At 44.2% G+C, this 27,894-nt stretch overlaps 4 protein-coding genes across 6 annotated transcripts in view; 1 reads left to right on the top strand and 3 right to left on the bottom strand.

Moving 5' to 3' along the window:
• Positions 1-13,294, bottom strand: part of srgap1a (SLIT-ROBO Rho GTPase activating protein 1a) — an 86,009-nt gene extending 72,715 nt beyond the window's left edge. For all 3 annotated transcript variants that reach the window (XM_070971807.1, XM_070971806.1, XM_070971808.1), the window contains exon 1: positions 12,589-13,294. In XM_070971807.1, coding sequence (XP_070827908.1) covers positions 12,589-12,652 — 64 coding nt within the window. In that variant the 5' untranslated portion in view covers positions 12,653-13,294. The remainder of the gene's footprint in view (positions 1-12,588) is intronic.
• A 653-nt stretch (positions 13,295-13,947) lies between these two features.
• Positions 13,948-19,226, bottom strand: rxylt1 (ribitol xylosyltransferase 1). The gene is made up of 6 exons (XM_070972130.1): positions 18,976-19,226; positions 18,640-18,825; positions 17,312-17,414; positions 16,848-17,162; positions 16,553-16,723; positions 13,948-14,955 (listed from the first exon to the last, which is right to left on the bottom strand). The coding sequence occupies exons 1-6, from the start codon at positions 19,121-19,123 to the stop codon at positions 14,553-14,555; spliced, it is 1,326 nt and encodes a 441-aa protein (XP_070828231.1). The 5' UTR covers positions 19,124-19,226; the 3' UTR covers positions 13,948-14,552.
• Positions 19,227-20,556: 1,330 nt separating this feature from the next.
• LOC139337517 (cytochrome b-c1 complex subunit Rieske, mitochondrial-like) lies at positions 20,557-23,568 on the top strand. The gene is made up of 2 exons (XM_070972128.1): positions 20,557-20,756; positions 21,512-23,568. The coding sequence occupies exons 1-2, from the start codon at positions 20,645-20,647 to the stop codon at positions 22,120-22,122; spliced, it is 723 nt and encodes a 240-aa protein (XP_070828229.1). The 5' UTR covers positions 20,557-20,644; the 3' UTR covers positions 22,123-23,568.
• A 641-nt stretch (positions 23,569-24,209) lies between these two features.
• Positions 24,210-26,950, bottom strand: LOC139337807 (protein C19orf12 homolog). The gene is made up of 3 exons (XM_070972577.1): positions 26,687-26,950; positions 25,426-25,586; positions 24,210-25,010 (listed from the first exon to the last, which is right to left on the bottom strand). Exons 1-3 carry the CDS (start codon positions 26,881-26,883, stop codon positions 24,745-24,747), a joined length of 624 nt encoding a protein of 207 aa, XP_070828678.1. The 5' UTR covers positions 26,884-26,950; the 3' UTR covers positions 24,210-24,744.
• Positions 26,951-27,894: the final 944 nt, after the last annotated feature.

Here is a 27,894-nt window from a genome sequence, read left to right as displayed (position 1 = left end):
TCATTTCACATACACAAGAGGAAATAACTACCCTGACATGAATCCACCTGTGCAGAAGGCCAAATCTGATTAACTGATAATATCTAGTGATATTACAGACAAACACTGCTTCACAAGACAATGCACAGATATTTTGTTCATTTTAAAACACTCTAATTAGTCGAGTCCATGTGGACATTAAGTGAAAAGTGAGGAAAGTAGTAAAAATGTGTATTTAAGCTGATTTCCACCAGCACACAGACATCTGTGGAGGGGGCCTTCTCCTACCGCCACAGGAAACCACTGAAATTTTGCCAAGAGCCAAACTTCAAAGCAACAGCATAATCTAAAATCAAAGAGATATAATTATGCTGATATGATACACTTCAGAGCTTCAACCAAATATGCACACATGCATTTTTAATGGCTGTTTAAGGGAATGAATGAATCATCAGTGCCCAAGAAAGAGGGACCATCTTAAGTCTACAATCATCACAATTTCATTATCATGCAGAGTTCAAAGGTTCCAAGAATCCAACAAAAATATTAAGCAGAATCCCGTGTTTCTTGAGCTGCGACTAACCAAACTGACAGCTCAAAGCAAACTTTAAAAGAGGGGGAATTTAATGCTGTACGGGAGGATCTGATTTTTTTTTTTTTTTTTTGCTCTCAGTCTGATGCAACAACATCTGTAAGGCCAAAGCGGCACTGCGAGGGCATAATAATGAGGCTGCTTGCTGCAGTGCAGTCGAGTTTGGTGGTTTGAACTGAGGCACGGATAAATATTTGCTCCACATTCCGTTTCTCAAACCTTACGACAGAGATCCTCACCTGGGGGGGGGGGGGGGGGGGGGTTCCCTTCCCTTTATTAATCACACCACAACATGCAGAGTTACAGGGGAAACTGCACACGCCATGTTTAAGTGAAATTATTTTCTCTGCTTTTAACCCATCCTGGTAAGTCCTTCCTCCGCGGCAGACCAGGAACGGACCAGGTGACAGCGGCGCCCGGGGATCCAGTTCCTTTTGTCACCATTGGTCAGGTGGTGATCTTCTCGCATGTTTTTAGTGGGGGTATTTTTATGGAGGATAGCCCAGGTGAACACGGGTAGAACATGCAAACTCCACACAGAAAGGCCCCTTTCCTCGAGCAGCAGGCACCAAAGGCATGGTGTAGGAGACACCCTCCGGCACTCATAGCGGGAATTGACCCGGGACCTTCTGGCTGTGAGGTGACAGTGTTACCACCGTTCCACCTAACCATTATTACATGCTTATGTTGGAATGGGGACGGAACGCTGAAACACACAAACAACGGAGCAAATTTCTTAAGATAAACTCTCGGCTGCACCAATATTTGATGAAATGGGGGTTTAGTTTTTTCCCCAAAACTTATGATCACACCTTGCAACAGGAGTGACTGGGTGCCTGTTCAAATACTACACATTTCTAGCCATGTGAGCACCATGGTTCCAGGAATGGCAATGTTGGCTGGGCCAGCATTCATGTTCCCCAAAGGCTGGATTTGGCAATCCCTTGATGGCATATTTTTTTCAAGTATTCATTTTTTTTTAATATTGCAATAGATATTGCATCATGTCCTTAATATCGAGGTATTATCCTACCGAGAGCTCTTGATATCATTACATCCCTACATCTAAACATCCTGTATTTTCTTTAATCTGTGCTCACTTTTATGGCTTTCCTGTCTACAGCATTCCTGGAAAAGACGTAGCTGTAGTTCAGATCATACTTCAAATCACATCCTAATCTTTCCCCTCGCTCAGGTTTCAGACTGAGCGCCCTCACCCCGTCCCACACAGCAGCCTGAGGCCCAATCAGTCCCCTTGTCACAGTCTCAGTAACAGCCAGCGGGGATTGATTTCTCACATAGCAACTGCAGTGAAAGCCAAGCCAAGGAGAATGAGGAAGTCCACAATATGTGACCCCACCCCCCCACCCCCCACACGAGAGAGAGAGAGAGAGAGAGAGAGAGAGAGAGAATGAGGAGGCTTCACAAGGACCTCATTTCCAGATAATTATAGTGGAAGCCAATATGGAGGAAGTGACAGAGAGTTACGTGCTGTTATCTCCTCCGACCTACCCTCAGGGAGGCTTTAACTGACAATCCTCTCCCACTTTTCTAAGTACCAGTGGCTGACTCTGAGAGCAAGCTCTCAGTCTGGCTCTCAGGCGCTGAGATGACATGTCTTCCACTGAAAAAATGTCCATCAGAATATCTCATTAAAAGCTTTTGTCATCTTCCCAGCGAGAACACAAACTTGACAAGGCCGGACAGGTGAAATTCGACGCCAGTTTTGCCTGCAGGGGGCAACACCACACAGATCCGCCCAACGCTTTCGGATTACCACATGAGATCTGAGCCGAGCGCGGCCAGTGAATGTGATTGACCTTAGGGCGGCTGCTCGGAGTGCGAGAGCGAGGGACAAAGAGGGAGGAAGAAGAAAAGAACAGACAGATCAGCTTTCACTGCTCTTTGTTTCTCCACACTGCAGCGAGCAAGACTGGAGCTTTCTCTTTTCTGTCTCCCGCTGAGCCTTTCGTGGGTCAGTGTGTTTGAGAGAGAGAGCGACCACAGCCTAGTCATGTATGTGTCACACACACAGCCAGGTTGCCATGTATCACACCCCTGTGACACGCCATTAACCAGGACAAATCACAGGACCCCAGGGGAGATGGTAGCTTCCTCCATCCCGCCTGATTAAAAAGGAAGATATATGAGGCCGCGGTGCCTGGGCAGCAGACACACACAGGCACAAACCCTCAGACCGTGCTGACACTTTTGAATTGTTATAAACAATTTTATTCCCCCTGCTATAAAAGTGCTTCAGCAATTTCTCTCACCCTGCTCCACGAGCAGATGACTGTCTATAATCAAGGAGGAGATAAAAAGTGTCCTCCATACTATTTTCTTCATGACCACTGGTGTCAGGCAGACTGGGGCTTACGAGAAAGGGGGCAAACCGGGACAGTACCACACTTGTTCCATTTCCAGACCAGTGTGATCTAAAAAACTAACTTTGCTTTACAGCTCATGCCACTCCTATTAAACTATAATAAAATGGGATGTCAGTAGTCTGCAGGGACTTCTTGCAGAGAGCAGTGTGCTCCACTTAATCCTAACCTAAAAAAAATCCAGCAGAAAAAAAAGCAATGACACGACAAAGATTTCCAAGAATTGAGTTGCAGCTATTTGTGGTGCTACCTAACTCTGCCAGGCCGGCTGCGCAGGATTTCCTCACATGGACATCATTAAAACAATTGGAAATGCGGTAGAAGAATCTTTAAATGACTTTGTTAAGGTCAATCTCTCACTCTGCTGTGGAAAAACAATGACAGCCACTTTAGGAACTTCTGCAGTCGCCCAGGGATCATTAGAAAGTCGGGAACATTGTCTTCATTTTGAGCGGTGAGACCAGGGACTGCAATTAGTTTTGGGTGGCACTGGTATCAATACTAGGACGGGGAACAGACTTCTAATTATTGATGTTAAAAACAATCATGTTGTAAGCTTTCTGAAGAAAAAAAGTGCATTTGCAAATGAGATGAGAGCACGCACGAAGTGGAGAGAGGGAGCAGCGATCTAGAGAGCGAACCAGTAAACAGAAGAAACAGAACTGAATTTGTTTCTCTTCATTACGTTCATCCAAACAGAGCTGTGCCGCAGTAAATACTAAGAGCTACACGACTGTCAGTGTTTTCAGGCTAATTTGTCAGACTTCCACGGTTCTTAAGATGTGGTGGAAACAAACTGGAATGTGCAAAGGGGAATTCAGTTTCTTGTTTAGTTCCGGGGGGCTGCACACTTCCTGGAAAAATTTGGTTAAAAACTTCCAGGAACAGGCTTGCAGTTACTCGTTACTTTGAGGTTAAATTGCACAAAACAGTATAAATCTCTAAACTCAACTGAGCTATTTTTTCATTTGAAAGGCCAACAAGCGTCCATGATCCCTGCCGTCACTACGACAGGCATCCAGAACGGAGCTGGCAGAGCTGCAATGTGATTCAGGTCCAGGAGCAGAGGTCAGAGGTCTGGTGACCGGAGGGTCAAGGTGTCCTGGACGGAGGGCTGCCAGCAGGGGGTCAGCGAGAGGACGGGGACAAAGGGCAGGATAAACAGGCAATGGAAATCAGACGTTACCTCTCGACAGATTAATTAGTCTGCTGTGTGTGTAAAAGCGGGCTACAAATAGTTGATGACTCGGATTATTTTCTTTCATCTGACTGTAAACCACAGGCAAGAGGAAGACACAAAGAACTATCAGCTGCTGCATCTATTGCATAATAACCGCATGACACGAGGTCTCATGACAATAAAATAATTGTGTTATTTATGGAAACGGATGACCAGCATTATAAAAGAACTATAAATACACTAAGTCAACTTCAGTTTACTTTGCTCCTGAACATTAGCTGTCAGCCGTGGAGAAACTCTTGGAAACTGAGCGAGTCTGAAGGGACAGAGCACAGCCAAAGGAGGACTGTGACTTTCTCTATGTGTGACCACTGGCAGTGGACAGATCTTTATCCGTAAATGGCTCTTTTTTTACCCCACACATCTGTGGCTGGAACCGCAGCTATGGCTCCGGTTTCCATCTCGGGGGAGGGCGGAGAAAGAGTTCAGGCCAAAGCACACCAGACCTGCCCGGGGGCTGCTCAGGCACCAGCCGCGGGTGCACACTCAGCTCGGGCCTCCTCCTGCTGCAACCCACAACGAGCCTTTATTGTGCGGCTGATAAGCTAAGCGCTGAGACCATGGGAAACTCTTTCCAGCTCCTCTCTGCACTGCTAAAAACAGACTGAGTGCATTGAGGGAAGCAGAGACAGAGGGAGAAGCGACCACATAAAGCAGTGGAGACATTCTGGGGTGTCCACAGCAGCGAGACGGCATTATACTTTCAAATAAAAGACAGGGCTGGCTTCTTTGCTTTGAGCTATAATCAATCAGGCTCGCAGAGACAAAGGGGATGAAACCTTCAGTTGACATTTCATTGACCACTTCTTTTTCTAACATTATTTCCCTCTGAAACTTGGCCAACATGGCGGCAGTGCCTCGAGGGTGGTCTCTAGCTATTGATAAGGAGGGCGGCCAGCTTGAAGCCTCCTTCCCTCAGGTCACGAGGTTGAGGAAGAAGAAAAGAAAAGGGGGGAAGGGGGCCAGGAGGAGTCGTGTGCTCAGTAAATTAAACTTCTGTTCGTCAGTGTTATGGGTGGATGGGAAAGACAGAGGGTGGAGGGAGACACTGTGCGTAACTTTACGCTTCATGGACACTGCATGTGTGTCTCTGCTTAAACGGTCCAAAAGAATCTTTGAGGGGTTTTTTTTCTTACTGTTTGTGATTATTAAGGTAAAAAAAAAGGTGACTTTACAGATCATCTTATAAATTTGTTAAGAGTAAAGGGAACTTGTTGGGGGTCACGCACTGCCTGGACATTAAGTGTGGCCAAGAAGACAACACATGGGGAGATAAAGTCCTGCCGGACAAAACATGTCTGTAAAGGAGTTGGATTGCTGACATAAGACTTTATTTTATCACCACACAACATGCACATGCTTCGGTGAAGCAACACACTACATGCACATGCCATGCTTCTTTGGTGAAATTCTTCCTTCGCATTTGACCAGAAGTGGTGGGCTGCCAGCCGACAGCCTTGCCCGGGGACCCAGTTCCTTTTGTCACCATTGGTCAGGTGATGATCTTCTTGCATGTTTTTAGTGGGGTTTTTTTTAATGGAGGATACCCCAGGTGAACACGGGGAGAACATGCAAACTCCACACAGAAAGGCCCCATTTTCCTCAAGGGCAGCAGGCACCGAGGGCATGATGGAGGACACGCCCCCCCCCCCCCCCCCCAGCGTCCGTAGCGCCCCAGGCAGGAATCAAAACCGGGACCTTCTAGCTGTGAGGCGCCAGTGTTACCACTGTTCCACCGTGCCACCTAAAAAAACATCAGGTGCTCATAACTTTGGCTCAGAGTTGGATTATCTGTGCAGAAAACAGCACTGACTGAACAATTCATTTTAAGGAGTGTTCCTCCGATGTGAACTCTTGTTGTACAAACACTGGTGAGCAAAATCTGACACTGCATGACGTAGATTTACTATATACTGACTTAAGCCTACAGAGGGAGGAACGCATATTTTTTCCTACAACGCTGCAAGTCATTAATGTAACTTGGCTGGTCTTTGTCAGGTGCAGGAAATATGATGAACCGTTTGATGAACGCAGACGAGGCTTGACATGTCAGCACAATAAAAGCCGCTTGGCTGTCACTTCTGCCAAACATTTGATTGTTTTGAATTGCATTATTCCAGAAAGCTGGGAAGCCCGCCAGCTGAAGGCAGTCAAATGCAGAGAGATATACAGGCACAAGTGAACTCCTGGGATCAGATAATAAGAGGCGAAACATCTTTTAGATTTAAATCAGGAATTTCTCACACATTGGGTTTTGAATTGTTTGTATGTCCTGCTTTAATGCAGTCAAAATATTACACAGGACCGTGTCTCATTTTAGACAAACGGGTGGTACTGACGGAGTCACACCATGTCCTGAATCAGCAAATAATGTAATCAGTATCATAGGGCAATTTCTTAACTGAATTTACAAACAATTACTGTATTGTGATATGTACCATTAACATGAAATTACATCTGCTTTGATACGCCTACTCCTGCACACCAGATTACACTGTGCTCATGCCAGTAATTCAAAGGACTGATAAGTAAGGCACTCGTTCATTTTATTATTCTAGTTAGTAATGTGAGTGGGATAACCTGATTAAAGTGTTGTCATGCCTGTTGCAATCACCAGAGATTTGCCTTATAATCAAACTCGTGGAGCGGCTGCAGAGGCAGTGTGACATCCACTGATGACACTCCTCTCTGAGCATGAGTACTTTATCTGATGACTTAATGACTCACTCGTTTACATCACAAAGAAATGAAGCCCTTTACGAATCAGCGCGGCAGCTTGTTGAGAGTTCCAGGAAAAACTTCAAAACTCCAAAGTAAATATAATCAGGAGCAGCCAGCTGAGGTACCACTTAGGGCACAGCGAGGCTTGGTCATTGGGAGTGGATGGAGGACTGTATAGCTCAGCTTCAGTTCCCAGAGGGTTGCTGAGACCGAGGTGCCTGAGCCAAGCAGCGAGCCACAGCTTGTGAACAGATTGTCATGGCCAGTCAAAGCTTTGACACAAAAACGAAGACGCCAAAGTGGCAGATGTCACATTGTTTAAGTGAACGCAGGAACAAGACACTTCACTTGTCACATGTTTGCACACGTCTTAAAAAGCTTTCGCCACCACTAAACACATAAACGGCTTATGCTCAGAAGATGAATCGGCTGAACACACACATACGCAGATTAAAAGAAGTCAACCAAGGCAGAGCTTATGACTTCACTTATTCCTGCACTGACCTCGTACCGTTCCGTCCCATCCCCCAGTCTCCTTCCCCTTTAATCCAGCCCTACTGGGTGGCAGACAGCAGCCGGGCCTGATGGTCAAACTGTGTCTGTCTGCCTTCCTGTCTGTCCATCTGCTGGACCCCAGCAGTGGTTCAAAGGAATTAAAGTTATCCAGAAAGTTGCCAAAATCTTTGCAAATCCCCCCCCTTCAACTCTCCCTTTTATTTCACTTTTCCCCCCTGAGTTTTAATTCCTGTTTCACTTTCTCTAAGCGTGGTCCAATTCCATTAACACCCTGTGCTTCCTATTAGCTAATGCAGCACGGCAATGCAGTGAATGTCATCCAGCTCATTACCCGGCACTCCAGTCCCACACAGAGATTCTCCTCTGTGCCCAAACACCGTCAACAGAGAGGGGGCAACGAGCAGCAGAACATGACACGGTTTGACGGGATCCTGTCCTGGAATTAACCCGAGTCGGTTACAGTTAGAGACGGTATAGCAGGCTTCTTGTTTTGTCTTCATTTGCAACAGCACCACCTGAATTGCATCCTCTCTGTTTGGCTTAGGATACAGGGGCATGGATAGGGGTTGGGTTGTATTTTAACAGGGGTGAGGGGTCGGGGGGGGGGTTCACTGATGTCCCGGTGGCCTTTATGGCCACAATGAAAAGCACAGCAGGGAGAGTAAAGCCTTGCTTGCGCTCAGCAGAGTTTATTAAAACTGCAAAAAGGGTGAGTGGCCACAGATGGTGCTGTCAATAACCATTCACCCACCCATGCAAACGCAAGCCCATGCACAAAACACACACCAATGCCACACCCAATGCCATACCACTGGGTAGACACACAGCTACAGAAGGGGAGGGTGGGGGTGGGGGGGTAGTAAAAACAGATGGTATGTGTGGATGGGTGTGTGATATTGTGGTGAGGTGCTCCAGGGAGTGATTCCGTTAGTCTTTCAAAGTCTACCCTCCATCAACACCTCTGAGAAGCCGTTAAGACGGAGCAGCACGGGCCCACCGGTGCCGCATTAGCTAAAACTAAACTGCTGCTGAAGAGCACAATAGTTTGTTTCAGTGTTGAAAGTGGCAACATCTGCTCGCTGAAATCCCATATTAAAGCTACTTAGATTCATTAAAGGCCAGAAAGAGAAGACAGCGAGAGAAGTGCAGGAAAGACAAGGTACATTAAAGACTTTTCTGTTTCTTAAGACGCACGTTTCAATAGCAGGCTGCCTTTCACCCTCAGGTCTCTTGTTTTCCTAACAGATTTCTGGATGACTTCACATGCAGAGAGAGGCTCCGTCGCTGCTTCACAGGCCCCAGCGTGGTGTTAATGGGACAAAAAGGTCAGGTTATAGTGACAGCTGGCTTCAGATCCACTCACGCTCCCAAACTCACCACCGACAATATATCCCTAATCACGTAAGGGCAAAGGTGGCGTGACGGCACGGGAGCCTGACAGCTGCTCTAATTTTAAATGAGTTAATCCAAGCAATAATTGGCAAAATGATCAATACTAAAAACAAAAGATTAAAAAAATTACAAAGAGGTATTTGTGGTGAACATCAAGATATCGTTACTGAAGTGACTACAGGCTGTTGTATTTGGCTGTTATATAAAATATTGACTGTAATGTTGCTGTGAATAAAAGAATCAAGGCCGTGTTTCGGGTTCTGCTGTCTGTGAACGCACCCTGAAGAGACTATTTGCTTAAGTACTCTCAAGCATTCCCACTGTTTTATGATTTGGCATAGTTTCTTTTTTTAAGCAAGATGAACCTTTCTAAATAAGAGAAGGCACACCGCACTCTCCACATCATCACAAGCTCAAGTCTGGTGACACGGTGGATTTATTTCAGTAAAAACCACGAGGGACCGATTTAAAGAAAAATTACAGTTTTAACTCTGCACGATCCAGATGTGACATATGTGTGACATCTGGATTGTGCAACAGACAGCAATCAACACGTACACGCTCATCCTCTGCCACGCTATTGGACAACAATAGCTCCCTATTACTAATGTAAATAGACTGTTGACTTTTAACCACAAGACAAATCCTATTATTTGAAAGATAACCAAGACCGTGCCACCTCAGAGCAGCTTCCTGCCTTTAATCTCTCTGCATACAAACATGGGCACACCTCTCTCTTTGAGCGTGCAGAGGGGCACGGCTCTGATTTCTAACAGCAGTGGAGGCGGGTCAGAGGGCAGCCTTTATGATGATCTGGGAGAGGACCCTGACAGAGGCTCAAGGGGTCCTGCAATCAGAGTCACGACCCCCAGGCCACAAACACCAAGCCACAGTCTGACATCAAACCCACACTTTGCCCAAGAGAAAACACAGCTGTGTTGCTTTGTCCTGATCCACTCGCCGACAGAAACAGAGGCCCACAGAGAATGCCAACGTACCCACAACCTTAAATCGGCTGCGACTGATGTTCGCTCGAAAGCACAAACAGGCTCTGCCGTCCTAACCCAACTAATGTTTTTGTTTTTCGAGCCGAGTCTTGATGTAGATGCTGGTTTCAGCAATTAGCAAGAATTAAATCCCCGCGCTAAAGAGCTTTTTCAATAAAAGGCCAATTTCCTTGAATTGCCAAAATGACTTCCATTTCTTTTTCATCCGTCAGATGGTAAAAAAAAAAGGCTGCTGCTGAGTACTTAAGAAGTGAATGTCAGCTGAATGACAAGGCAGACCTGAGAACAGTAGTGTCAGCCTTCATATTTGGCCTTTCAGACAGACAGTCAGCACAGAAAACTACATTGAATACCAAACATCTGCGACCTTGAATCACAACGCCACTCTTCAGCACACTGTTGAAAAATACTAAAAATGTAAGGACATAAAAATGATGCTTCTCTGAGAAAAAAAGAGGTAACTGCTGATGTAAATCTGCATAACTGCTGGGTAATTGGATGATGGCAGACGACCACACGCACGTCACTTGTCAAAATCGGCATAGAGAGCTTCAGGCGACGGATCAATGTGGTTACATAAGATGAGGCAAAACCGGCCGCCAGATACTTGTCAAAATATTGTGAGAATTGCAACAATTTTTTGAGTGCGAGACAGAGAGGATGCAGACCGAAAGATCAAACATCGGCTCCGGCTGTTTTCTGAGCTGCTTGTTGTTCTACTTCTTGAGTAATCAATGTCTGTTCACCAGAATCTGCCTCCGGCCATCACAGCCACACTGCAGATGTGATCCCACTCATAATCACCGCAAACTCTTAACTCATAAAACGCTTTACAGATGCAAAATCAGGAGCTGCTCTCAAACATAATACTTCGTGTTGCCTGAATGCATTTTCTTCCACTACTAACTACGAGCCTGGCAGCTATTATTCCAATACAAACAGAGGGCTGCATTTGCAGGAGTCATCTGACCTACAGAACACTCTCAATGCTATGCTTGACGAAAAGCATAAACATATACATTTTGCAGAGATGATACAGCATGTCTGAATATGTTGGGCAGGAAAATAAGTAACATGAAGTCTCTCCAGGGTTAACTGCAGTGGAGTGGAATTTGCATAAAAACAGAAAGAGTGAGGTATACTGTCAATATGCGTTCAATTTGTCCAAAAAAGACATTTGAATAATAAGAAATAAACTCTCAGACTGAAGCTGCAGGCTGTTTGCTATGCAACCGGATCAAGTACAGTACTTTATGCAAATAGCTATGCACTACCTGAGATGTTCTTATAAGGATAAAAAAAATATCCTCACAAGAATATTTACAATGCATGACGAGCCTCAGAGCATTACCCTCAGAACTGAATTCTGCATCTTCAACAAAACCATACACCTTAACATCAATCCACCGAGGCTCCGGTGGTCCTATCCAGCAACAGCTATTCTCAGCGGTAGCATCAGGTTGTTGTTATTACCCCACTGGGTTCTGCATGACAAATGGGAGGCTTCCTCATCTCTTGTTCTGCGTCCCCTATGACCGTGCATCATCCTCTATTATAGGCTGAAAGCCCTTAGTCATCCTCGCAGGGAGAAGAAAGGGTGCTGAGCATTCCTTGCAAATGAGGGCTTGTGCCCAACCTCATGCAATGTTGTAATTCCTCAAGCAGCACTGGTCCCTTCTCTACTCTGCACCCCCACCCCCGCTAACCTCCCCCCCCACTTTCTCTGGATTTAAGGTTGGATACAAGGATGTGAATAGGTGGTATTTCAGCATGCTTGGCGCTGAAGTACAGAGCTGGTTGGCTGGGGGCCAAATCCCCATGGTTACCCTGGAGCAGCAACTGCCTCTTTCCTATGCTGGTCTGTCTGGGAATAAACTACTTCTGCTCTGCATGCATGGGGGGGCTTGAAGGAGACAGAGGAGACACGGTAAGTTAGGGTGGCATCATTCTGGTGTCTTGCACCCCTTTAAATCACTCTCCTAAATCAGGGGAAAGGCAGATCTACGCTTTGAGGTGAGTGTGTGGGCTTGTGGCATTAAAAGGACCCAAGAGCAGCTCTTCTGAAGTGCCTCTGAGCAACACATTGAATTGTAATACAGGTGTGCAGCCCAAACCTGTGCACTCCCACCTTCAGGTCCATTATCATGCTGTAGTGCTGTGGGGACAATGCAGTGACTATCAAGTGTCACAGCAACTCTGCACAGCAACAAGACCTCAGTCACTCACCCGCAACAGTAACAGGTTGTTGAACGCATCACGATAAAATAAACAGCAGACCAAGAAGTAAAAGCTAAATGTGTTCCAGCAAATAGCTCACAACCTGAAGAAATCACGGGATGGGCAGATAGTGGTCTCTTCAGTGGTGAAGCTGCTGAGCACTTTCCTCGGCTTTCACATGCAGAACTGCAAAACAAAAGGCTGCAAGGCCGTCCAATCTTTTTCTCTCGCTAATTAAGTTCAACCCCTCGTAATTCTGACATAAACACCATTAAACTGCACCAGGCCTGGGAGTCATTTTACAGAAATCCGACTTAGATGAAGATTGTATGTTCTGGTTTAACACGTGATTGTTTGCTGAGCAGTAAACACCAACAGGAGGTCATATCTGAGTAACTTTTTTTTCTTTCATTGAACACACCACATCACCGGCCATGACTCATGTGCAGGTTGTGATGAACTAACGTTAGCCTGGTCTCAATTACTCCTCCAGCGGCTCCGACGAGCACATTTCCGAGCCAAACACTCGCTCTCCCTTACCTTTGACTTGACTCTCGTACTCCGCGATGATTTCTTTATCCTTTTTGAACCTCGGCGTCGACATTGCGTCTTCTTGTGTCCGAAGCTTGTTGTAAACTTCTTGGAAAAACTGTTTGTCAGCGGGATCCTAGAGCAGCCGACGCATCCCACACGGCGCGAGAAAATGAACGCGAAGGAGAAGCGGCGAAGAAGAGACAAAATGACAGTTAGATTTAACTCAAGAAGACGAAAGGTTTAGTTCTTCATGGTTTCTCCCCTCTGGATGAGCGGTGGATACACAGCACAGCAGCAGCAGAGCCGATGCGTAATCCTGCTCCGACCAATGAATCCACTCAAGTAGCTCAGCAGTCCGCGCGGCGCAACAGCGCTGCTGCCACCACAGAAGAAGAAGAAGAAGAAGGAAAAAAAAAAAAAACAATCACGCAAGTTTCGGGGTCTCCGCGGCGGCTTTTAACCGCTCCCTGGAAAGTAGTGCCAACAACCCGTCCGGAGGCCTTTTGAAGTCCGCCTGAATCGCGAGAGTGTGTGCTTTTTCGGTAGTGGTTTTCAGTTTGGGAGCCGCGCGCGCGCACACACACACACACTCTCACACACACTCACACACTTCCCCCCTCGACGGTTTCTCCCTCCAACTCCCAGCAGGCTCAGAAGCAGACAGGGCAGGCTGACTGCAGCACACAGCAGCTGGAGGCAAGCAGGGAGAGGCGAGGGAGGGATCAGCGCGCACGCACACACACACACGCACAGACGCGCGCGCGCGCAGATACACACAGATAGAGCTAGTGGACACCAGAGGACTGACACTCCCAAATCTGAAGGTTTTTTGTTTTTTTGTTTTTTTAATTTGTCCGTAGTAGTCAGCTGTTAGAAGAGAATATAACGTCCGGTGTTTTCATCATACTCTGTCTTAACTGTGGTATTCCAAATAAATTCACACAACATTAAGACATTTGGATTTGCTTTACTTTTACTTTTTGCCCTCAAACATACAGAAACACAGTGTGGCACAAGGCATGTAGAAAGTGTCCAGTTCAAAGACCCCCAGGGGCCCCATATTTATTAGCTGCACCCATGCACTCATATCTGTGATAATGAATAGTGTCTGTCCTGAAAGGGAATAGGGAATAAGATATAAGATCATACATAGATTTTATTGTTATGAAGTTAGTTGAATATTCCATGTACACAATTAAAAGTTTAAAGAAAAAAAAAGTTAGCACCATGCTTTTGCTCAATTATAATACATCATCTGTGTTGGTTTGGGAAAGTCAAAAGTTTTTCCGCTTTATTTTTTCCTCATCAGAGACAACTGGCCCACAGCGCCATCTGCTGGGCCAATAATAGCACAGGACACGTATATCCACTGATTTCTCTTCAGGGCAACACTGCAATTTACTTTATTGCACTTTCTTTAAAAATCCATGCAGCACATCACTGAAGCAGAGGAAAAAGAAGAGAAGAAGAAGAAAAATGTTTTGATCAGAAAAGCAACACATGCCACAGCAACAACATCCACTTTCAGTACAAACCAGCTCGACGTACCATTTTCAAACAAGCCCTAAAATCACAGTCTCGTTCTACACCTACTGTTAGTGTTTCCTAAAAATCACATTAAGTGCAAACAACAGAGATATAAAACACAGTTGAAATAATATAATATATGGAAAGGCAGTTACCTGTATCATGTAGTATTCCTAAAACACCTGGACATTCCACCATTGTAAACATTAAAATGATTAATATACAGCAATGTCATGGGGCCCTTTACTGACTAGTTATGGCAGCTTTAATACTTTACTACACATATAAATAATTTTAGAATAAACTGCACAGGAATATTACACTGAACATAATCAGGATCACTACACCAGTAGCATGTCACATTTCTCCACAAAATAAATTAAATCAATATGGAACATGGGCCCCTGTTCGTCTTTTAAAGGTTTGTTCATTAAGCGCCACGGTCAGCCGCTTCTGAAGAAGGTTTCCTCGATGACCTCGGTGAACCTCTCCTTCATCTGCTGACGGAAGCTGGCGTACCACTCCAGCAGCCTCCTCCTCCTGTCCACCCTCTGCTCCTGGCTCATGCCTCTCTCCCTCTCCAAGATGGCCGGCAGTTCTTTCCAGTCGCTGATGAAGATGAAGGGTGCACCTGCAGCTTTGAGGAGACGCAGGGGGGAGCTGGGCCCGGCCGCACAGCTCCCAGGTGTCAGTGCGTCTTCCACCACCGGCACGGAGCCGTAAGAGCAGGCCTCGTAGATGCGGTAGCACTCCGTGTTGATTCCGACTGGGCAGAGAGTGAGCTCACTCTGGGCCAAAGCTGTCTGATAGCGTCCCAGACTGTCTGCTGTCTCCTGAGGGAGCCACCTGAGGCAAGGAGGGAGGAAAGGATGCTGAGGCCAACAGTTTAAGCTGCTGTAATAAATACACAAGATATATTCCACTACTGTTCCAATGAGGCAGTTCATGTTGTAAATATCTCACCTCAACTCTGTTTAGAGTTTAACTACTGCAGTGCCCATCTAAAATGGGCCTGTTCTGATTGCAGCTTTCTGGAGAACCATTCATCTAAACTACTTCACACTGGACACAGCTCAGGAGCTCTTGTGTCCTGCGCAATGCACCTGCCATGATAACATAGTTGCATCCCCTAGCTACACGAGAGTATATGCGTCAATTGGGTGCAAAAGCTCACAGGAACAATTTATGGCCTCAGTGAAGTCAGAGCCCGAGTCAACGTCTTTGGATAAACCCCAGATTTTACGGTCTGTGTGTGTTGAGATAATGTTCCCCAGACCAAGAAGACACAGTGCACCCAGAGTACATGGAGTATCAGACCCTATTTAAACTTCGGGAAAAAACATATGTTTTCATGCGGTTTGGCCTCTCGTTTACACGCAAACAGAGTTTTTTTCACAGAAAATGATAATTTTTAATAACGCCGGCCATAGTGGAGATTTCTGAAAATGCCGGTTATTTGTTGGCGTGTAAACTGGGTTAAAGAGCGTTTTAGGTTCCAGAACGTCACAACATGCGAATGAAAACTTAACGTCATGTGAGCGACCTATGTTTACACTCGCATCCATAGGTTTGGCATAGTTATGATGCGCCCGACAGCGTATTTAGCCGGGTTCATGTAAACGACAACATTTTTGAAAACGATGTTTTGTGCACGATGTCATTTTTAAAAACGGAGGGGCTAAAATATCCGTTTTCCAAAATACCCTGCTACGTGTAAACGCAGGGTTAGATGTTTCCTGCTCCTACACACCTGATTCAAATGAGTGGCTCGTTATCAGGCCACTGCAGAGCTCGATGATGAGCTGCTCATTTGAATCAGGTGTGGAGGAGGAGGGAAACATCTAAAACATGCAGGGCAGTGGGCCCGAGGACCGGAATTGAGAAACACTGTGGTACACCATGACATAGATACAGGAAACACTCACAGGCTGCACTACAGTACACACCACATGCAGGAGGTGAAACCTGGTCAAAGAAGCCTTCTGTGTGAGAAGCAGCCCTTGAATGCAATGATGTGCAGGTAAATTTCGCAAACTGCTTACATGCTTAAAGACATTTTATAGACATTAAAAAAATGTCCAGCTTCTCACGGGCCTTGGAGATATTAGACAGTTTACGTAATAAGGTCTTAAATGGATTGTATAGCCTTAACTTTACTTTTTTCCATGTTCATATGGAGCACCTAAAATCATTCCCATGCCTCAGCTGTTTCAAGGCCTCCAAGAACATCACAAACATAAAAACCAAGTGATGAATGTTTATGTAGATAGAACAGCTGTTTATTTATTAGCCTTCTTAATAACAAAAGGGCTCAACTCTTCTTCTTTTCCAATGTCTCAGTAAGAGACTCTTGACATATAATATTCCCAATATCACTCTTTCTTTATAAAACAAGGCAGTCACTAAAAGAAAATAAAGGCTCAGCAACTGAATAATGACTCACTTCTCCCTGGCAGTGGTGATGCATTCCTTATCCAGGCCAGAATGTTTCAGCACCTGCATCAGAGTTTCTCTGGATGAATTTTTGTAAACAGTTCCGAGGAAATTGCAGAGGTATGGTCTGTTGGAGGTGATCAGCTGGGCATTGGGTCTGATCATAGGAAACTGCCTGTATCTGTACACAGACAGGGAAAACAGAGCAACGTGTTAGACAATGTTATTCATTTAAAAAACAGTTAAATGTGCTGATATTGAGTGCTCATGATGTACACATGTAGGACTACTAAGGAAAGACATACGTGGCGACACCAAGAGGCCACTGGAAGACATCCTTGTCGTTGACCCAGGGGCTGTCGTACACCACAAACAGCAGCTCCACAAAGCCACCGTTTCTCTTTAAGTAGGGGCCGATCCAGTCGTTGTTGCAGTGCTCATTGCCCAGCAGGACCACAGCCACATGTGACACTGTGTGGGACTGCACCATAGCTTGGACATGCTCCAGCCACCGTGTGGAGTAAGAGACCTTCTGCTGCTCACGGCCGTTCAGGACCAGAACCAGGCTGTTCATATCCAGAGGGACGTGACCCTGGACCACAGCAGGACCTGTGTAGAAACTAAAGATGGAGAGGGAGGAAGGGGAGACAACAGCTCAGTTTAATGGTTCTGTCTTGTTAAGTGGTTATTAAATGAGGTGGTGACTCCCAGGAGCAGAATACATGTATGGCTTTGGCAGTGTTTACCTCTTCTGTCACTGAATTGTTACCTGAAATCAATCTTTCCTGACTGCAGCTCCCCCTCTCTCCATTGTGCTACCTTGTCAGTGGGATTGAGGGGTCCTTCTAAAATATGTTCCCAAAGGTAAAGCCCTGAGGAGAAAACAGGGGTTCAATGCAGTTTGCTACCGGAGTTAAAATGTCAACATGTGCAGTGCCATTATGTTGCACTATTGCCAGACTTCCACAGCAGAGCACAAATCAGTCTTATGTAGTTTGTATCTACATCTATGTATGTGGGAACTCCTGCTGGTATTTAAAGTGTATATACAGTATACGTCCAGCTGGGCCTCACTTTGTAATCTAATGTATAAACTAAATAGGCAGCAAAGTGGAGGTGGAAAAAAAAAAAAAAAAAAATCAATCTAAAGCTAAGCATAATTGTTTTGGACTAAGAAATGTTTACACTGCTAAATACTACTGATAAATATAATTAGATTATTTTCTCACAGGGCCTGTTAAGGTTGAATACTTGGTGATTTTGCTTCAAATAAAGGAGGAATCATGAGTTAAGATTACTTAAACCCATCAAAACTTGTTTGAAATACAGTTCCACTTGATGTTTATTCTTCTGTTATTTGCACTTATAATCTGGTTGACTTTATTATTTTACATCAATATGACCAATCTTCGACTTCTTTAAAATTGGTTGACACTCAAACACTTTCTTATTAACACTGACTATATCATTTTTATTATGTTTTTTTAAGATCTATTCTATTGTTGAAAGCTCTTGTAAAATACAGTTTTGCCAGTGTAATCATTGTTCACCTTCATCACCAAAGTGCAGTATCTTCCTGCCATCTGTAATTACACAGCTAGCTATATTTGACACATTCATTTAACAAATCTAATTATTCATACATTACTTTTTAATGTATATTCAACTTCTCCACATCCTCACCACACACATATCAGAATTTGAAAAGTATTTGGGGTTTTTTTCCCATCATCTGAGTTCCGTAAGGTTTAATATTGCATGTCCCCACTGCAGGGGCTACTAACATAGTGTTTTTCCTCAGGCTGTTAGTTATAAAGCTTTTACAGTATATCAGATGAATAATATTGTGTTCACTTGTAGAGTTCTATATGTACACATGACAACCACATGAACTCAAAAGCTTAGAAAAATGTAATAACAGCTTCTAATTTGATCTATTTCAGTATCCCCTTATGAGAGAATATTTTTTACATACACGTGAATGCGCATGTGCAGATGAAAACTTGTCACTGCAGAGTCACAGTATTGACATTTAATGCTCAAACCACAACACAGACCCGTGAAAGCTTAATGACATCTCATACTACCATGCCTTACCTATGGCAGCCTTCCCCCATATTTGGACCCTGTATCTTTTGGGGTTGTTCTTGTCAATTCGACCCAGGTGCTGTTTGAAGGCCTCTCTCCTCTTATTGAGAGCAGAGTTGTACTCCACCTGCTCATCCTCCCACGGATTCCAATCATCTGCGAGAAATGGAGCAGCACCGCCATCTCTGACACCGCCTGCAAAGATCACACAGAATTTGCATTCGTCTTACGGGCATGGATTTTCTTTAAGTACCATAAAAAGGAAAAACTGCCAATTTTACAGAATTTAAGCAGCAGCTTGTATGTAAAAGAACCTCGATAACGGCGGTGTTTAAGTGAAATTACCCGAGGGTGCTCCTGTCTCTTTCTTCACCACCCTGTGAACGCGAGAGATTACTTTGGTGCTGAAGAAGACATTGTACGCAGCGTAGAGTGAAAATGCCACATACGCAAAGATAATTAGAAGGAAAAGTTTTCTTTTTGGTATTTTCATTTTTCTTATCTTTTTTTTTTTCTTTCTCTCAGGTTACCATTGTGTAGCTAGTCTCCATATTTTGTAAGAGGACCCTTGTTTACACGCGAGGACCCCGGAATACAGCTGGCTAAGACAAATGCCTGTACCAAATCAGCCGTCATTTTAAATTTATATGTGGTTTCTACCACTTTGGATCAAAGTCTCATCAAATTTCAACACGAAATACAGTAAGTGTAATTGTGATATTGATTACTATCCGTAAAACACATCAATAAGGCAACATATTAGAAAAAACGAAAGGGACACTTCGGTAATGCGGAACGTTGTAGGGCAGGAGCCGGTTTCTGCTTGTACAGTAGGTGGCGGTATGCACCTTTCAGCTGTTTACGATTCGCCAAAAATCCGAGAGAAGAAGAAGACGAGCCGGTTTCTGGTGAAGCCGCTTTCAGGGACGAACGGCAGCTTTGTTACCGTGCCGAAGGTCGTGTCCGCAGCGGCGGGTGGAGGTGTACTATTTTGGGCAAAAATGATGCCACACTCTAATCAGCTAATTAACTCAAAACACCTGCAAAGGCCTTTAAATGGTCTCTCAGTCTAGTTCTGTAAGCTACACAATCATGGGGAAGACTGCTGACCTGACAGTTGTCCAAAAGACGATCATTGACACCTTGCACAAGGAGGGCAAGTCCCAAAAGGTCATTGCTAAAGAGGCTGGATGTTCACAGAGCTCTGTGTCCAAGCACATTAGTAGAAAGGCAAAGGGAAGGAAAAGATGTAGAAAAAGGTGTACAAGCAATAGGGATAACCGCACCCTGGAGAGGATAGTGAGACAAAATCCATTCAAAACTGCGGGGGAGATTCACAAAGAGTGGACTGCAGCTGGAGTCAGTGCTTCAAGAACCACCACTCACAGACGTATGCAAGACATGGGTTTCAGCTGTCGCATTCCTTGTGTCAAGCCACTCTTGAACAAGAGACGGCGTCAGAAGCGTCCCACCTGGGCTAAAGACAAAAAGACTGGACTGAAGAAGACATTGTACGCAGCGTAGAGTGAAAATGCCACATACACAAAGATAATTAGAGGGAAAAGTTTTCTTTTTGGTATTTTCATTTTTCTTTTTTTTTTCTTTTTTTTTCTTTCTTTCTCTCAGGTTACCATTGTGTAGCTCATAGGACCCTTGTTTACACGCGAGGACCCCGGAATACAGTTGGCTAAGACAAATGCCTGTACCAAATCAGCCGTCATTTTAAATTTATATGTGGTTTCTACCACTTTGGATCAAAGTCTCATCAAATTTCAACACGAAATACAGTAAGTGTAATTGTGATATTGATTACTATCTGTAAAACACAACAATAAGGCAACATATTAGAAAAAACGAAAGGGACACTGCGGTGGTCAGACTCACGTAATGCGGAACGTTGTAGAGCAGGAGCCGGTTTCTGGTGAAGCCGCTTACAGGGACGAACGGCAGCTTTGTTACCGTGCCGAAGGTCGTGTCCGCAGCGGCGGGTGGAGGTGTACTATTTTGGGCAAAAATGATGTCCATAGTCACTCGAACCGGGGCTTTTTCCCCGTACCTACAGGCGACAAGACACACAGCTAAAAAGCTGGTGTTCGTTGAAGCGAAGGAGCTGTTGTCCGCTGCTGGTAAGGCCGAGGACTGACGTGGCCGGAGTCGGTAACGAAGCGGTTGAGCTGCATGATGTAACATAAAACATAACGTATTGACATCTTTCTGACTATTTAACACTTCCTTGTTAGACAACGTGTAAATTTGGTGTGTGGTTTTAATTTAGTATTCTTCATTTACACTTAATTTAGTGTAAATTAGCACAACTGCTAACAACTTGTTGTGGCTAGTAGGATATCATTGTCCCGGAAATCGAGAAATTCTGAAATATAGTGCATGTATTGTGCACTGTTCCTGCCAAATAAACAACGGATGACATAAAATCAACAGGGGTTAAAACAGACAGTCCAAGGACATAGCCCTGGACCCAGTGCAGTGTGAACTTCATTTATAGTTCAAAAGACATGACAGGTACTCAAGGAGTCTGCCAACAAACTGGACTGAAAGCCATCAGCCATACCAGCCTGTGTACTACCACTGAGATCATTTTAAACAAATTACGCGATATTTCATTAAGTCCAATAGATTCCAGGAGTTGCAAAATAATTCAATCTGAGAGTCCTGCAACAGCAGCATCATCTGCAAAGACTATGCTGAAAATCCACAAATGGATTCCAGCATTTTGAAGGAGAAACTAAATGTTCTAAATGCGGACTATGAAGCATGAACAGCATCCTTTGAAATGTTTTTCTAGGATACTCTGTAATTTACAATCAGTTTGTTCATCAGCTGCTTTGGACTTTAAAATCTGCATCATATGTCTCATTTCCAGCTCCTGGAGGAATCCGCCTTGCCCACACAGATATTAAGATTCCTGACTTCACGGATTACCGTCGGCAAGAGGTCATCGACCCGAACAAGTCCTCCCAGGGCAGCAGTGAGGGGAGAAGGTTGTTCTCTTACCTTGTCACTGGAGCCACCACTGTGGTTGGCGTCTATGCAGCGAAGACAGTGGTCTCCCAGTTTGTCTCCTCAATGAGTGCATCAGCAGATGTCCTGGCTTTATCCAAGATTGAGATCAAGCTGGCTGACATCCCTGAAGGCAAAAACATGACCTTCAAGTGGAGAGGAAAGCCCTTGTTTGTCCGTCACCGCACAGAGAAAGAAATCGCCACAGAGGCGTCCGTGAATATCGGGGAGCTGCGTGACCCCCAACATGACAAGGACAGAGTGATTAACCCCAGCTGGGTCATCGTCCTTGGTGTGTGCACCCATCTGGGATGTGTGCCCATCGCTAACGCCGGAGACTTCGGAGGCTACTACTGTCCCTGCCATGGCTCCCACTATGACGCTTCAGGAAGAATAAGAAAGGGACCTGCTCCTCTGAACCTGGAGGTTCCCTACTATGAGTTCCCTGATGACGAAACGGTCGTGGTGGGATAAACCCTGGAGGTCCGTCTCTGTTCCTCTCTGTAATATGTATTTTTAGACGGCTTTAGAGTTTGAAGTGGCAAAAAGTTTATTTATTCACTAATAAATAAATATCTCCACCTCCATGACCGAGTTAAACTGATGTGTATAAGTATTCCCTCTTGGACCTTTCTACATTTTGTCATGTTTCAACTACAAATTATGGATTTTCTTTTTATTTTAGTCACATAATTAGTCCACCTGTGTGCAGTTTAATTTCACTATAAATACACCTGTTCTGTAAAGGTTTCAGACCTTCTTCGAGAACATTACCAAACAAATAGCATCACAGAGACCAAGGAGCTCATCAAACAGGTTGGAGTTAAAGTTGTGGAGAAGTACAAAGCAGAATTAGGTTATAAAAACAGTATCCCAAGCTTTGACTGTCTCACAGAGCACCATTAAATCCGTCATTACAAAATGGAAAGACTGTGGCACAACAGCAGATCTACTAAGAGAAGGCTGTCGACCTAAACTGATGGACAAGGAGAGCGTTAATCAGAGAAGCAACCAAGAGGCCAATGGTAACTCTAGAGCAGCGTTTTCCAACCTTTTAGAGGTTTTAGAAAAATCAGAAGGTGCACCACCAAACATAAATGTCACAAAAAGTATATTTATTGAAATACACTGAAAATCTGGCGTCAATTTACTTAGTGTAACCTGGGCCTGTTCAGTTGAACACAAAGCTGATATTCTTGCAGGAATTGAAGAAAGACACACACAGTGGTTGGGAAACACTGCTCTCGAGCTGGAAAGATCCACAGCTCAGGTTGAAGAATCTGTCCACAGAACAACTGCCAATCATGCACTCCACAAATCTGAGCTCTGTGGAAGAGTGGCGCGAAGAAAGCCATGAAGAAATCCTGTTTGCAGTTTGTCATGTGGAGACACGTTGCAGAAGGTACTCTGATCAGATGAAACCAAAATTGGACTTTGTGGCTCTGTTGCAAAATGTGATGCTACGCTGCACATCACCCCAAGCACAGCATCCCTGAGCACAGCATCCCTGAGGTGAAACAGTGGTGGCAGCATGAAGCAGGGATGCTTTTCATCAGCAGGTACTGGGAAACTGGTCAGGACTGAGGGTGAGATGGATGGAGCCAAGTACAAGAATTAAATGAAACTGTTTAAGAAAACCTGTTTCAGTCTACTTGAGACTGGGGTGGAGGTTTACCTTCCAGCAGGACAAAGCTTACAGCCAGAGATATACAGGAAGGCAAAGGATGTCAATGTGTTACAATGGCCCAGTCAAAGCCCAGTCTGACTGGAAAGTGCTGTTCAGGTGTTTGTCTTCCAATGTGAGCGAGTTTAATCTATTTTGCTGAGAAGAATGTGCCAAAATTGCAGTTTATATGTACAAAGCTGGTAGAGACAGCTTGCAGCAAAGGTGGTTCTGCAAAGCATTAACTTTTGAGTTTTGAGCTTGATGTCACTGATTCATTGCAAAGCACTGTATCTCAATGGGTTTCTCTCAATCTGCACTACTTTTAGTATTTTGTAAATAACATGACACAAAAAGGGTCAGTTACAGAGTGCTGGACATGAAAATGAAGCAAAACAGAACTAATGTCAGCCAAGAGCTGAAGGCAGAAGATGCTAAAATGAAAACTATGTGAAAGGCAGAGCCAAAAATGCAGCATGGATCCACAACTGCAAAAGGGGAATGGAACGACATTTTAAAAAGGCTTCACTTCAAAAAGAAGTCACCAGCCTGAGTTCTGCTCTGTACGGAGGACCTCTACTGCTTTTGACAGCAAAGCCAACCAGAAGCACAATCCTGGAGGTTATAGAGCTACATTAAGAGGCTACTAAAGATGTAGTGGGGTCAGAGCCTCAAAACAAGCTAGCATGTGGGTAATACATGCAAACAGAATAAATGCATGGAAGGTGTTTTTTAAGATTGGCTGGAGGGGACAGTAGCTTTTCCAAAGGAGCCTGTTTCATGCTTATATAAGGTTATTAGACTTCTGAGTGCTCAGCAGACACCTATGAATCACATGAGGCATGGGAACCCTGAGGAGCACAATGATCTGGATGGGATGAGCAAGAAAAGCCACTGACAATTTCAGACACATTTATTTTTAATTGATGAAATCATTTAAAGCAATAGAGATTCAACTGACTCAGCGTCGGCAAAACAACACACTGTGCACAGATGCTGGTAGATTCCTGATAAACCTGGTGAAGTTACATCAAATCAAAATGTTTCCCACTGTACAGTTGGCACTCACTCAATGCATCATGGTTTTTATTTAAGAACTGCTACTTCATCGTAGCTGAAGCACTCAGTCAGAGCTTAATTCAGAGTAACTTAAGGAAAACATGATTATCAGTGGCAGGCGAGGCTTAATGAATAAATAATTCTTTCCAGTGCCCTTCCAATAATAAATTAACTCTGTTACACAGCTGTTGTAATTCACAGTAATGTGCTCAGCTCTTATTAACCAGTGGTTCTGTTACCAGGAGTGTGACGGTGTCTGAGCCATTATACAATATGTGATTTCACATCTCTCCAGCTTCACAGTTCATATTCTTATCAAAGACTCCTGAGCATGTGGGTCCCTAAGTCAGGTCATCCCAGCTTTTCCACAGAAGCTAATCCACATAGTGCACCTCTGCCTGGAGCTCCTTGGTGATATACCCGAGGAGGGCGCCTGTTAGCTGCTGCTTCAGGCTGGCGTTGCCCATCACTAGAGCGGTCAGCTGAGCCAAATCTGTCCACTGAATGTCTCCCAGGATGGCCATAAGGTCATGATAAAGCTTCAGCCGCTGCTGAGGACTGAGCTCCATTATGATCTGCGGCAGTGGTTTGAACTGTCCACGGGTCAGCCAGTAGCCCAGAAGGCCTCCGACAGCACCGCCTGCAGGGGAGGAGGGGTTCGAACGTGTGAAATTTAGCAACACTGGTCTGAAAAACCATAACTGTTTGCAGTGAAGCATTTGCTTCTGTAAATACTGCACATTATACACGCATGAAGCGTGCCAGTAGTGACTAACGTATGGAAGCTGAGATCGGCCAAGTCAGTCTTTCTAAATGTTGCTCATCTGGAGAACACAAGTTAATTATTTTGTTATGTTGAAACAAGGTTCATGTTGAGATAACGAGACAATCGACCTGTTAAAGACAGAAAGCAAAGGTCATCACAGATCAGGTGTGCCATGCCAGCACACACAGATGGTGTTCTGGAAGCAGTGTTTTCTTATGAGACATTATCACAGCCATTTTTGGCCTCCATACCGTACAAAACAGTCCAGGTGTTTGATTTTTCTACTCACCGACTGCTATTCCAAGAGGACCGCCGACCAACCCTCCGGCGAAGGCCAGTCCCCCAGCCGCCGCTGCTCCCTTGCCTGAGCCTTTCACCGTGGTCTGGATTTGTGTATTGGCAAATAACTCACAGCACAGCTTCATGACATCATCAAGTCGATGACACATACTGTGGATCCAACAGAATTTAAGGAGGCATGACACAAAACTGTAACAATACGCTGCTTAATTTAGAATAAGACATCAGGAAAATACAGGCAGTTAAACAGCTGGAATATATTTGTGTTTGCTTCACAAACCAGTTTACAAAAATCACCTCAGACACTGACATACACATTAAAACTGAAGACAGAGGACTGAATATGGTCCATACACTGCATACTGTGACAAACAGTCATCTGATCTACAGACACCCGCGTGCAGCACACCTGATTGCATCAGAAAGCATCATAAGTCAGAGGCCAACGTTAAGTGTCATCTAGGGCTGCAACTAACGACTATTTTAATAGTCGACTAGTCACCGACTATTGAAACGATTAGTCGACTAATCGGATAATTATTAATTTTTTCTTAAATTTAGCATGAAGTTGATTTAATTATGTGGCAAATGATAATAAACACAAGAAAGATGGGTACAATGAAAAATACATCTTTTATTGAACATACTGCGGATTCGTACAAAAATTAAATAAAAATGTCCTGTCTAAAACCAATTAGGCACAGTGCTCAGTCAGTAGACATAAATCCATAAATAAATAAACCTCTGTCTTTTTTTTGTCTGTTTTTAGGGACAGGCAAATAAATAAATAATAAATTAAAATCAAGTAAACTTTTTTTTTTTTTTTTCCTGTAAACCAAGAACAGGCTCATTAGCAGCAGTAGAACAGTAAATAAAACAAATATTATGTGCATTTTGTGAAGTACATTCAGTGGTCAACTGCACAGTCTGTTGCAAAAGAACTTTACATTTCTTTCTCAACAGTCTGAAATCTAACGGTTTTAACAACTGACGTTTGTAGATACACGGCTGAAAATAAGCATTCAGAGTTGTCCATATTCAAGTTGTAAACATGGACTGTGTGATATAACCTGGACACAAACCTGTCATGGTGGACAGACCAGGTTTAAAATCAACATTAGGCTTAGGCTATGTCGTTCAGTTTATTCATACTAAGAAAAGTCAGCATATCAACATGGTCTCGTGTGAGACTTGCTCTCTTCTGGGAGCGGATAAAAACCGTATTGGCTTGAATGTTACTTGAATCTTACCGAGGCGAGTCAGAGTCCGTTTCGTTCAACTGCCCGACGTGCTTTCTCTTTAAATGTTCGGGCATCACCGAGGTATTGCCATGATACGCAAGGTCTGGTTTGCAATCCTTGCGAGTAGTCTTTTTATTCGCCGTATCCAGGCTAAACTGCTCCCTAACTTTAGAAGTTTTGGTACGCGTACCTGTTGACACCGCCATTTCCGTACATGTATATTACCGCTCAGAGACAGAGACGCTATTGCGACTCTCGGCAGAAATTATAATCAAGTAAGATGCCTCACTCTGTTGGAAAAATGCGTCTAGCGACAATAGTCGATAATGGAATTCATTGTCGACTATTTCTGTTATCGATTTTTGTCGACAACGTCGACTAATCGTCGCAGCCCTAATGATGTAACATAAAACATAACGTATTGACATCTTTCTGACTATTTAATGCTTCCTTGTTAGACAACGTGTAAATTTGGTGTGTGGTTATAATCTAGTGTTCTTCACTTACACTTAATTTAGTGTACATTAGCACAACTGCTAACAATTTGGTGTGGCTAGTAGGATATCATTGTCCCAGAAATCGAGAAATTCTGAAATATAGTGCATGTATTGTGCACTGTTCCTGCCAAATAAACAATGGATGACATGAAATCAACAGGGGTTAAAACAGACAGTCCAAGGACATAGCCCTGGACCCAGTGCAGTGTGAACTTCATTTATAGTTCAGAAGACATGACAGGTACTCAAGGAGTCTGCCAACAAACTGGACTGAAAGCCATCAGCCATACCAGCCTGTGTACTACCACTGAGATCATTTTAAACAAATTACACGATATTTCATTAAGTCCAATAGATTCCAGGAGTTGCAAAATAATTCAATCTGAGAGTCCTGCAACAGCAGCATCATCTGCAAAGACTATGCTGAAAATCCACAAATGGATTCCAGCATTTTGAAGGAGAAACTGAATGTTCTAAATGCGGACTGTAGAATGATCGAGGGAAGGCTTTCTCCGTTTTATCAGCTTTATTCTCAACTCTCACCAACACATCTCAACATACAGCAAGCCGTAGGGTCTCTTCACACCGCCAAAACATACGTGTTTTTTACCATACAGCCTCACTGCCGTAAAACATTGTTAACTGTGGTAATAGTCAACATTACTTCATATATGAAACCATCCATTTATGACATCTCCCCCTTTTTTTTATGTTATTTCT

The sequence above is a fragment of the Chaetodon trifascialis genome, chromosome 10, assembly GCF_039877785.1.
Source record: "Chaetodon trifascialis isolate fChaTrf1 chromosome 10, fChaTrf1.hap1, whole genome shotgun sequence".
NCBI lineage: Eukaryota > Metazoa > Chordata > Actinopteri > Chaetodontiformes > Chaetodontidae > Chaetodon > Chaetodon trifascialis.
Note: the sequence above shows the minus strand (reverse complement) of the source record. Positions and strands in the feature narration are given on the sequence as shown.

Coding starts and splice junctions, on each gene's coding strand:
- rxylt1 (XM_070972130.1), bottom strand. CDS start 19,123: ATGAAAATACCAAAAAGAAAACTTTTCCTTCTAATTATCTTTGCGTAT. Junction 17,163..17,311: donor TCAGGAAAGATTGATTTCAG/GTAACAATTCAG, acceptor CTCCATCTTTAG/TTTCTACACAGGTCCTGCTG. Junction 14,956..16,552: donor ATCACCACTGCCAGGGAGAA/GTGAGTCATTAT, acceptor TCCTTGCCTCAG/GTGGCTCCCTCAGGAGACAG.
- LOC139337517 (XM_070972128.1), top strand. CDS start 20,645: ATGATGTCCATAGTCACTCGAACCGGGGCTTTTTCCCCGTACCTACAG. Junction 20,757..21,511: donor GGAGCTGTTGTCCGCTGCTG/GTAAGGCCGAGG, acceptor TCTCATTTCCAG/CTCCTGGAGGAATCCGCCTT.
- LOC139337807 (XM_070972577.1), bottom strand. CDS start 26,883: ATGGCGGTGTCAACAGGTACGCGTACCAAAACTTCTAAAGTTAGGGAG. Junction 25,587..26,686: donor ACGGACTCTGACTCGCCTCG/GTAAGATTCAAG, acceptor TTGGATCCACAG/TATGTGTCATCGACTTGATG. Junction 25,011..25,425: donor TCCTCTTGGAATAGCAGTCG/GTGAGTAGAAAA, acceptor CCTCCCCTGCAG/GCGGTGCTGTCGGAGGCCTT.